Source organism: Dromaius novaehollandiae, chromosome 3, assembly GCF_036370855.1.
Source record: "Dromaius novaehollandiae isolate bDroNov1 chromosome 3, bDroNov1.hap1, whole genome shotgun sequence".
NCBI lineage: Eukaryota > Metazoa > Chordata > Aves > Casuariiformes > Dromaiidae > Dromaius > Dromaius novaehollandiae.
In genome coordinates, this window is record NC_088100.1 from 111,690,908 (window position 1) to 111,702,710 (window position 11,803).

The 11,803-nt window shown below is 43.9% G+C and overlaps 1 protein-coding gene across 1 annotated transcript; it reads right to left on the minus strand.

Annotated features, from left to right (window-relative positions):
- Positions 1-611: 611 nt before the first annotated feature.
- Positions 612-11,800, minus strand: DSTN (destrin, actin depolymerizing factor). The gene is made up of 4 exons (XM_026104196.2): positions 11,652-11,800; positions 2,494-2,801; positions 2,181-2,257; positions 612-902 (listed from the first exon to the last, which is right to left on the minus strand). Exons 1-4 carry the CDS (start codon positions 11,652-11,654, stop codon positions 793-795), a joined length of 498 nt encoding a protein of 165 aa, XP_025959981.1. The 5' UTR covers positions 11,655-11,800; the 3' UTR covers positions 612-792.
- Positions 11,801-11,803: the final 3 nt, after the last annotated feature.

Here is an 11,803-nt window from a genome sequence, read left to right on the forward strand (position 1 = left end):
CCTCAGGAACATCCAATTTTCTAGAAAGTGTGTATTAGTGAAACTAAGGTAGTTCTAAATTAAACTATGTGGACAGAAAAGCAATTTTTATAGAATCATTCAGGCTGGAAGGGACCTCAAGACACTTCATAGTAAGAAAATTGCACCCGTAGAACAAGTGTATTTTTAGATATTACTACAGCACAATGACATTTATGAGACAGTGGATTAGGACTATTTCTCCAGAAAAGTGTGCCTATTTGTATCTTTATTTTAACTTCATGATTAACCTGTATTAGTACTGCTCTGCAACCACAAGCGCTAAGTATTTAACCCAGTTTTGGTGCCAACAGGCTGCTTTAACATAACTTCAACTACAGGTTTTAAGTTTTATTTTAAACAGTTACAGGGGAAGATTTCTGAGTTTGGCAGTTTGGCCAGTAGCCTCAAAAACAGTGAGTTTTTTTTGTTACAATTTAGAACGAAAAGGATAGGAACCAGATTGCTCTCACCCACCCTTTCATCCCGTATCATAATGCAACACTGGACCAAAATTTTTGGAGACCTTTAGTGTTAATCCATCAGGGACAGTATTGGGCTGGACAACCAATGCAAATATTAATACACCAAGATAAATCCTTAGACTTGATTTATTTAGGGTTATTTGTACATACAAGCTACATCTCCAAAATCTACTTTATTCTACAAGACAACTTCCCTACAGTTAGTGAAACCCTTGCCTAGAATGGTTGCTTTACATAACTGATATATTAAAACATGGAATGCTTGTAGAGTTGTGGCACTGTATGACATCTACACAGGACTTCCTTCAAAAGCTACGACTAGGGAGCCTCCTAGCTTCTCGGCAATACAAGCTCGGTTGAGGTCCTCTGGCCCATTTGCTTGGCATTCATGCTTTATGCCTAAAATAAGAGGCAATACACTCAATAATGCAGTATTTCAACATGCTAGCAATCAATCAAAAAAACACACTTGGTAGTAATATTAGAACAGGCAGTCTGGTCATTTAAGCAAGCAAGTTCTACCTTATCTCATAAGACCTAAAGAATATGGATATTCTTTTTCTTTGATATGTCACAGGAGATGTCTGACTGCACACCAAATGCACAAAATATCAATGCAAAATTATCAAGAATAAAGTTTCCACTAGATCAACACTCAGATTTTGAGCCTTTTTATTCCAGGCTACCTTGTGAGTGAACCTATCTCATTTCTAGTCCCACTCTAGATATGGCAGTTGAGGGAGCTAAATACAAGCAATAAAATGGCTGACTTGGTTCCTGTCTCTGGAAAGATGGGTGAAAGGATGAAAGGGGGAACTCTGTGTGTAGAGACTAGAAAGACTTTGCTGTTATAACAAATTAACAGTTTTGAAGTGGGGGGACTCAACCCAACCTTGCCTTATGTGGAGAAAAGCAGAAAAAGCACAGGATTTTTTTCCACCTTCCACATGTGCAGCACACAACAGTATCCCTGACTAGTTCCAATTCATTGGTGAGTTGTCTTGTGAAGGCTGTCTGGTGCTGCTGCACTCTGCTTTTGTCTTTCTGCCACTTCAAAACTTTGCACTAGTGCAAGCCCAAAGGAACTGAAGGGGTCAATACTATCTGGCTATGAGCCATCCTAATGATTTATTTAGAATGAAATTTCTTAATGCTGCAGCTCCTTGATTAACAGGGAGCTTTGCTTCTACATTGGGAGGTACAATCTATATTGCAGTGAGTAATCAGAACTGCATCTATAAATCAAGTTGACTTAAATACTATACCATAGTGAGTTTACAAGATTCTGTATTTCAACAGCTGAAGGGCTGAAAGTCCTCTGTCACAGAAGCAGCTCTTAACAAAATCCAGTTCAGTGTTAGGAATGTAATAGTTTCTAAGCTGTATGGTACAGACATGCTGCTCTGTACTGTACAGTTGTGGTTTCACACACTGCAAAGCCTGCTCTTGTCCTAAGACAAAGGTCTGCGCACAGTTCTACTGCCTGTAAAATTCAGTCAAACCGTATAGTGGGGAGCTTATTTTAGCCCTGTCACAGAGCGTTTCAGCTGTGAAGTTCTCATCTGTTAGTGGCATCTTTTCTTTTTTAAAAAAAGCCAATCAGCCAACAGTTAAGCTTTACTATTTAAGCATTCTAAGGCACATGGCACAGCTAGAAGCATTAGCTGTATTACATACCTTGAAACTTCTTTTTGATTGCATCCTTGGAGCTTGCGTAGATCATCTTACTTTTGAGAGGTGCCTGTTCTGGTGCCCTAGTGGGGTACACCAAAGCAAGAGCAATTAATGACACTAGCATACACAGAAGCAGTATCCTACGATGAGCAAGTGAAATGTCTCCTGGCTTCAACTCAGAATACAAGCATCAAGCTGTCATGATCACTGACTGTTTCTGCCATCTTGCAGACCTGGGCAATACAAACGCTTATAGACCTCACCTACAATCCTTGGACTTCATGCTAGAAATGAGTAAGTTGGTAATATGGCTTACCACAAGAAAAACATCAGCTCTTCTTTTTTGGATTCCTTGGTCTCAAAGCTTGCATCATACAAGGCATAACGGCAATCCTTCTCGGGAAGCATCTGCACAAAGTGCTTGAAAGGGTCGGTAACTGTCACACCGACATCTCCCACTAGAATCTCTTTGCCTTCTTCCACAATAATGCACTTTTTGTCTGGACTGAGGCAGAAGATGACAGCCTTCTTCCTCTTCTTAATTTCCTCAGGTGTGGAGCACTTCCGCACTTTCATATCGTAGAAGATACGGCATACCTCATCAGCAACTTGTACTCCAGATGCCTGCAGAGACAAAATAGCAAAGACCTTTAGGGCTGCCACTGCAAACTTTCACAACTGCACTACTGTACTGCCTGCCTTAAATCTGAGGCTAGAAGACAAGTGACATTGGCAATAGTTACCAATGGCGTGACTATCAAATCAGAAAAGACTACATGCCCTCCTACTGCAGGCTAAGTTAAGAATCTGGAGTCCTGAAGCTGGCCCCAGCCAGCTGCCAAACCAAAATGATTCTGAAGAAGGCACAATCCTGCTTATGCTGGAACACTATTTGGTGGTAGTTTTACATACATACCCCCCAGCCCTGAAGATCCAGTTGTGGCAGATCCTTTGGCATTGCAACAGCTTAATTTTGTTACCCAATTCAGGATGGCTAGATATTTGTTAAGTCTACAAGGATCACTTCTGTACAAAGTTTCCTATTCATTTCTAGCATGCTTGCAATCAGATTTTGGAATATTACATAAAGCATGGCCAAATTCCATGCTTGTCGCATTTATTTGATTTAGAGATCAAAAGTGATGTAATGGGGTATTGGGATACACAGCGTTTAGCTGTGAGCAAGCCAGTCTTTAGAAGTTGCTCTTTTTTAGAATTTGCTTTTTTTTTTTTCTCCCCTTTGGAAGTCTGAGGCGAAATTACTTAGTGGCACACTCCTGTGTTAGCACCAATAGGAGGTGCAGATGCAGCATTACAGATCTAATCTTAAAAGCAACTGCACAGATTAAACAGGACAAGACCTAGCAAGAATGACAAGAGGTTGAACTGTACTTTCAGTCTGCTGCTTTTTTGAGAAGGTTGAAAGAAAATAGAGGTGGCAGGGTAGAGGCACTTGTACCTGAGTTTTATTCTCAGAGTGCAGCAAAGCTTGAGAGCTTAAATGCAGCTGTGTATGCAGAGGAATGCTGCAAATATGGGAACCACACTGACAAGCAGAGAATGCTAGAAGAACAACATGCCTAGACAGTAGAAAGCAAACTGAAACCTGTCCAACAGTCATCTGTATCTGTTCAAAATGCTGCATGCAGCATAAACAGTGAGACTTCTTTCTCTGCTTCTTCCCCCTACTGCTTTTGGGTCTTCCAGATTCAAATGACATTATCTTCAGATATGGCAATTCGTATCTCAGAAGAAAAGCCACCCTCCTCCCTCTGTGTAAATGGTCACACGTCACTGTTATAAGCACCGTCAGCATGACTAAACAGTCAGGTAAAGCCAGTGTGAGAGATACCAACTGAAAGACAGACTAAAGGTTGTTCTTCATTTAGCTTTCCTCTAAGGCCAGCCCCAAAACATCTTCAAATTCATTTGTCTGGGACATTATCCCTTGTTTGGAGTGCAAATGTTTTAAAGAAACAGCACAGTTCAGCTGTAGAACCAGGGAAGTCAGTGGTGAAGGTGAACTGCTTAGTGCTAACTTTTCAGGTGCCTTGGTGCCTACTGACTTGGAGAACTACTTAATGTATTTTTTAAAGCCTCGACCAATGCCTACCATGCACTATTATGATACAGGACCTCAGATAAGCCCAGATTCTTTTTTTTTTTTTTTTTCCTCCTATGAACAGCTCTCCTTCTGTAGCTTCCAGTAGCTGGCATAGTTTTGCTAACCCAATGAAGGCATGTCCAGGGTTGTTCCAAGCACATAGCTGGCATGTGCAGACACAGACAGCAAAATCTATTATCACGGAGTCTGCCCTGATTTTGCACAAGCAGCACTTGGGAGATTTAGATGTCAATCTCATACAGTAGTGAATCTGAGACAAGCTTTTTTCCAGTGTGGACAGCAGTGCTCTTTAAAGGTTTACTCAAATACAAAAGGGCCTCCCTCGAGGTTTACAATGCATGGCTTGTCTATTAAGGATAATCTACCTAGAATTCCTCTGCATTTACTTTGGGGTAGAAGCATACACACAGAACAGGGAATAAGTCACTGTGCCTCAGCTGTTTGGCAGGCAGCCATCCTTCTGCACATCTTCAATAAGGCAAGGAAAGTAAGTGGAGAAAGCTTATTCCAGGATAAATTCAAGTAAAAGTGCAAACATCATGCAAAGTGACTCATTCCCATGTTCACCTCTTCCATACAGAGGGACTGTACTTTGCCACGATGTGATTGAGGGCTAATGAGGAATAAAGATTTCTTCCCTCCAGTCTCTGAACTCCTGCAGTTGGTGTAGGTTAAAAGCTCTTTAGGAAGACTCTAAATATATAAGGTTGCCCTAATAAAGCAAAGAGTGGAGTGACTAAAGGTATTGCATCATTCACTAAGGACAAATCCACAAGTGAATGCAGGACAGCTCTTTCTCTCTGAGGTTTGTCCTTTAGCTAATGACATCTCAGTAGCTGACAACAGATACCATCATGCCTGCATACATCTATCTGTATCTATCTATATGCCATCATATAGATTTGCAAGAAGCTTAAGATTTCAAACAGAAAATCATTAGAAAGACTGAACTATCTGGGGAATGAGGAGTCTAGTAATCCTAAGAAAGTAGTTAATGCCACCTAGCTCTGCCTTTATCAATTCTTGATCTTTGCTCCACAATCACAACTAACTCCTCTGCACCAATTCCTGTTATCAACAATTTACTTCTCTTACTTAGAAGAGGTTAAGACTTAGCAGAGAGTCAGAAGGAAGCAGCAGCAATGGAGCTGCAAGTTGATGCAAACTGTGCAGCCAGAAGCATATGCTCATGTTCTTGCAGAGCCAGAAACACATCTCCAGGTTGGGAGACAACTTGTTTCCTTATAAAGAAATTGAACACTGCTGGCAAGTTGATTCAAATTCCAAAAATGTTGAGAGTACTCAGTCTGGAAACTCAAATTCACTGTTAATCTGCAGCAGATAACTGGGATCGACCAGAAGCAGAAGGAACAGTCAAAACACAGTTTTTATTTTTTAAAGCAAGAGGCTGTTACTGGCCAATGCTACTCCTTTTCACAGCTGCTGTACAGCCCCTGAATTTATTACACAGGCTGATACCAGCAGCTATTATATTGCTAGGGACAATGCACGTCTGTTTTCTGAGAAAACCCTATAGCTGTGTCACAATATGGACTGAAATGAACCTAAAAATGAAATATGTCTGAAATCTACTGCTCTAGATTTTTAACACTTTTAACTTGCACTCGCAATGTAACTAATTGCTTCCAAAAAGAGGATACACTTCTGTAACTTCAGGGCTCCCTCTCCAAGCCTCCAAGTAGGTTGTACCAGCTAGGATGGCTTTGTAAACATTCTTAAAAAAGGAAAAAAAACAAACCCTAGGCAGGTTTTGTTGTAATTTGGTTGCAATCATTCTGCCTAGGGCAGCAACAGGATGACTGTTAAGAGTGCTGGAATAAGGAGCAATGCTACACTTAAAAGTACATGTTTTCAGTCCACATTTTAACCATGACTCTGCCGATTTGTCCAGAAGAATATCTAGTGAGACATCTCCACTCTGCCAGTAATGATAGAATAAATGTTTATTTGTTAGTCTGCGTTTTTTTGGGGGGGCCCAATATTGTTCTGCTAGGAAGATTCAATACAGCACATTCATCATCATCTTGTGTATTTTGGCTTGAACACTGCATGGCTAAGGCAGAGCTAGCTTGGTTCTGTTCCATGTTTAGTATTAAAGCAGTTATCCAAATCTGGTCTACATATATGGGTGGCTGTTCATTGAGCAGTGTATGTTGCATGTACTCAAAGGATACAAGACCAAAAGTTGATTACATTTTGATGCAGGGGCAGACTGACCCTGCAACACAGATAATGTGAGCTTAAATTGTTCTCAGGATACAGCTGCAAAGAACTGGCTACATTCAGGTAGCCAACCTGTTTCTGTAGCTCTTCGGGATCTTAACCAAGGTGCCTGTTAAACTAACTGAAACAAGAAAGCAGCAAGGAGGCAAGCCACCTAATTAGCAAATGGAAAAAGGAAGAGGTAGTAGGACATATTCAGGGAGACCTGTAGGTCTGCTCTCAGGGAGTTCTGCAATAAAGATCAATTCTTCCCCAAAGCTACCTGCAACCATTGCAAAGGCAGCGTATCTTGTGGGCTGTATGGAGCTGTAAGTTTTTCTGGATCCCTTGTACCAGTGTCTGCTTTGTATTTTCATATGGACTGCTATAGGCACATGAGATAAGGATTGCATTAAATGCCTTGTCAGCATGCACTGCAGTAACATAGCACTTCTTATTCCTTTCACAAAGCTATGATGTTCCTGCCTTAAGGGCAAAGCAATGCAGAAGCCTTGTGAGAGCAGAATGCCATCCCTAATCCCATAATGCAGAGAGAGAGCTTTCTGGCTAGCAGTCTTCCAACTGCAGTAGCTGTCTCCAGCTGTCTCCATTAACAGCTTCCAATATCTTGCCCTCGTCACCGACTACTCTAAAACTGAAATTTAATCTAAATGGGACCTTTGAGTGATATAAAGGAAGGGAAAGACTGCAGAATAACCCAAACTTTTTCCAAAAAAAAAAAGAAAAAGAAAAAGAAAAAAAAAAGCTCCCTACATATAGAAAGAAAGTTCAAAACCAAGAAGCATGACAGATGCCTGATAGACTGGATTTGTAGCAAGCCTGCATTCCAATGCGACTTTGACACGGTGAGATTGGCCTTGTGTTTTGTTAGGAAGCGCTGCGAACTCCGTATTTTCCCTGACTATTTAAGCTATCTTGGCAAAAAAAGAAAAAAAAAGTCTTTGTTCTCTCTGTAAGACAGCCAAGAAAGTTTTAAATGAATGACTTCGTTTGTCTCAAGACAAGTTCAAAGGACTGAATTTGTCTTTAAATATTGACAATTTTACAGTGTAGATCCTCTTCCTTATAATCACAGCCTAAAAGCCCTCCACAGTGACATCTGTTATCTACAGAAACATTTTCAAGAACCAGTTTTTTTACTTGTTTTGTTTAGGAACCATACATGCACACATCATATGTACTGGTGTGGACCATCTACAGCCTCTGAAGAATAAACTTTTGCTTCTTGGAAAAACATGATTAATTTTTTCAGAATTTGACACCAAGAATATATTCCTCAAGTGTTCCTGGTTTAATTGTTTGCTAGTCAAATTACTAGCATATACTTGGTTCTCAGTTTTGTGAACAAATACCACATTGCCCCCAGGCCTGGCATACCCTCCTCTCCATCTCTTTTCAAAATGCTGCCACCATCCCCTGCCCGTGCTGCCAGAACTGTTTGTGTAACCACATGGCATTTCCATCTGGCTCAGTGATGTGTCATAGGACACCTCTGTGACAAACATTTTTTCAGTTAAAACCATTACCATGCAACTGTTCTGGGACAGTACTCTTACCAAAGCGGTCCCTTATGTTGCTATGCAATATCCGGGGACACCACTAGCACTGAGATCTTGAAGGAAGAACTAAGCCAAGTCAGCTCCGAGAGCAGCTGGAGGGTAGGGAGGATCATATAGTCTGGCTGTAGCTAACAGAGAGAAGATCATACCAAATTAGGCCTCCGAAAAGGTTACAGCTAAAATGTGCAATGGCCTACAACTTGACTGAAAATGTAGGGGGTTAAAAATCTAAGGATCTTCAATATTACTTTGCTTTCCATCTGTACCAGAGCACTCAAGAGAACCCAATTTATATCACCACTCAGACTTTATTGAGTAGGGAAGGAGGCAACACAGAGCGACTAATTTGACTTCAACCCAAAGGCCAGCACCACTTCAGCAACACCACTGATCCCCTAAGTCCCAGTAGGCATATTTCCTCTGCTACCTACAGCTGGATAGTTCAGACACCCACTTTTATACCAGGCAGTCTATGCTGGTGAAAAAGGCCCAAGTTTTGATTCAGATCTGAAGCATGAAAGGAAACATAACTGCCTTTTTACTGCCTGTTGTGTAAGAGGCCATTATTTACACACCATAAAACAGCAAAAAGTACAGAGTTATTTGCATATCACTTGTAGGAAGATCTTGCCAGCTGGACTGAAGTGTTTTATTTTGCATTATTTGGTCTCTTTTATTTTTTTGGGGGCGGGGGGGGGAATCAGAAGTCTATTCAGCTTTTTTTTTTCCTGCCAAAAAAAGGAAAAAAGAAAAAAATTATCAACTAGACAAGAACAGATGAGGAAGAAAACAATTACAAAAAAACAGAAAAATCTCTTCTGAATTCCTGGAGGTACTTCCTCAGCTTTCAGCCAAATAGGAAAACAACATCTTCTCTCAGCTCTCAAGTTCATTCCTGATGATTATTAAGGTAGGTAACATACTCAATACCCACAAAGAAGAGCAATCTCAGTAGCACTTTTGAAAAAACAGGAAGCATGCTGGCTAGTAGCAGGGCAGAAGCTTTGAGCAGTAGCCATTCCTATGTTGAAACATTTAAAAAGTGATACGGGTGCAAGCTGGTATGCAACAGAACTCTTACGGGAACACAAAGCTTCTTAGAAACACATTCAGCACAGAAAGGAGCTATTAAGATCGCAAGTGTCAGTAAGAATTTCCTTCTGGTCCTCCAGACACCTAAGGCAACCCAAAGCTCATCCTTAAAAATAGCCTTTGAAGGCCTTCTCTAGGCATCCTAAAGGGTTGTTACCAAGGTATCCTCTTCTTGGAGATAGCTGCAAATATAGAACGGATGGGCAAGTGAAGGCTCAGAGCAGCTTTAGATGCAAGTTCTGGCTGTTCGTGGTCTCTGCAGCATGAGATCTGAGGTCAGCCCTTGCTTCCTGTAGGAGCTTCTTGATAGTGACATTCTGACAGGGCAAGTGGGAACATGCCAGAGACACCCACACTACCAATTGTCAGGAGGCTGTAATCTTGTATATGAGGCATATGTACCTAGCAATTACACAGATTTGGGAATGGTAGTGACTAACAATCAAGAAAAATAATTTGCACAGTTTTCCAAAGGCCATGGAATCATTTAATCCAGTAGCAAAGAAATTTTGCCATAAGGTTTAGTTATTTGACACATAAAAACAGAACATCCAATGCTCTTTTGGGTCTTAATTATGCACTCCTGCAGTTATCATTGTACTTTGCCAGAAGGCCTGCACTCTGCCTACAAGCAAGTTTATATGCTACTAATGGAAGGCATCTTAAAAAAAAAATCACAACAAAAACAAAAAAACCCCAGACCCTGTTCCAAAAAGGGGATGACTGAAAAAAATAATAGTTTTGACTGACTGAGGAATTGTCTAGTTCTGAAGCAAGATGAAGCCTGACACATTGAATAGTCATTCTAAACTACGTTTGCGTACTGCAGAGGCAGTAGCTAGCTTGTTCAGACTAGCCTATTTCAAACGAGAGCTGCGAGTCTTGTCAGACTTTTAGCAGCTTCATCTGCAGCTTCCATTAGCTATGTTCCATGCTGCAGATGAGTCCTGAAGAGATGCTTTTTTTTTTTTTTTTGGGGGGGGGGGGGGAAGAGATTAGTAGTACATCTTGTCAGCTGATTCTGTGAAGACTAAGTTTGCTGTATGTAGGCTTAAATATGTAATCCCTCTACTAATGGCAACAGACTAGTAAAGTATGTTAGAACACACAAATGTTTGTTGCCAGACAAGTGTTTGTGTGTGACTCAAGCCAAAATAGGACAGCAGCTAAAACTGCATGAGCTAATTCAAGTGAATTTGTCAGTCTCAGTAGTCAGAGTTAAATAAAGATGCAAACTTGTAGTGTAGGCAATCCAATTGCAGAACTGCAGAAAATGGACTATACCGAAGCATAATGGCTGTCGGGTCTATTCCACCCATTTATTAAAGGAAGCCTTTGCTTTTTTTTTTTTTTTTTTTTTGAAAAGCCAACGAAAACAAGCAAGTCACTGTGTACATTCAATACACTTTTACTGTTTCTCAGCTTCCAGCATTGTATCTTGGAACCGCACAAACAAAAAATCCCTCCAGCGCCTGCGGTAAGAGCCCTCACATTTCAAGTTCCTTTGAACGGTCGCTGTAAAGATGCATTTGTCACGACCAGCATTTTCCCTTCTGTCGATTCGGCTTCACCCTTTTGTTTGCTACGAGGATTGCTGACTCCAGCCGGGCCTGATTAAGGGCGGCATCGCAACGGAAGGTTTAGCACCTCTGATCGCCGCATACTAACGGCGGTCAGCGCAGGGGCGCCTGCAACCAGCACCGCCCTCCCGCGCACCGCGGCGCAGACGAGTCATCGCCCGCGCGCCGCCGGTTTCTAGGCCAGGCCCGAAGCCCCACGGCTTCAGAGAAGATGGCTCCGGAGCGCCCGGGCGGATGCGGCCGCGGCCCGATTCCCCTCGCGGTCCCGGCCCCCAGCGGAAGCTCCCCGCACCCCCGCCCACCGCGCAGCCCCACGTGGGGGGAAGGGAAGGGAGAGCGCCACCGCCCCTCCCCCCAGGCCGCCCCGCCCCCACCCCCGCGCGGCCGCGCCCTGCGGCACGGGGAGGGGCCGCGCATCGCCCCGCGGCGGAGCCCGCCGTCCCTCCCCCCCCGGCTCTTCCCGCCTCGCTCACTCTCCTCAGCTCCCCCAGTCACCACCAAATGGACGCGGCCGCACCTGGCGCCCGCGTGCGGCGCGGAGCACACCATCTTTTCGCGCGGGGGAGGACGGAGGGACGCGGACGATTCCATCGCCTCAAAAAGGGGGGGTGGAATGTTCCACCGCCTCGGGGCGGCGCGTGCGGAGAGGGGTGCAGCTCTCGCCTGGCGTTCAGGGGCGGGCGGAGCGGGCCGGGCGGGGGGCGCAGCACCGCCCGGCCGCTGTGCGCGAGGGGCGCAGGCCGGGATGCAGTGGTACCAGCCGCCCCCTCCCCCAGGGATGAAGGGAATGGGGGAGAGGGGTGGAAGGTAGCAGCCCGCGCCGCCCCCCCCTCCCCGCCCGTCCCCAGCGCCCCACCGGCGCCCGGCTCCCTACCATGGTGTCGGCGAGGCGCGGCTAGCGACGGAGCGCGGTGCGGCGGCAGCTGCTCCCTTCGGATGCTGGGCGCGGCGCGGGCTCCGGCAGCAGGAAGGGAAGTGGCGAGGGCGCGAGCCGGGCGGAAACGCTGCCGACGTCACGGCTGCTGT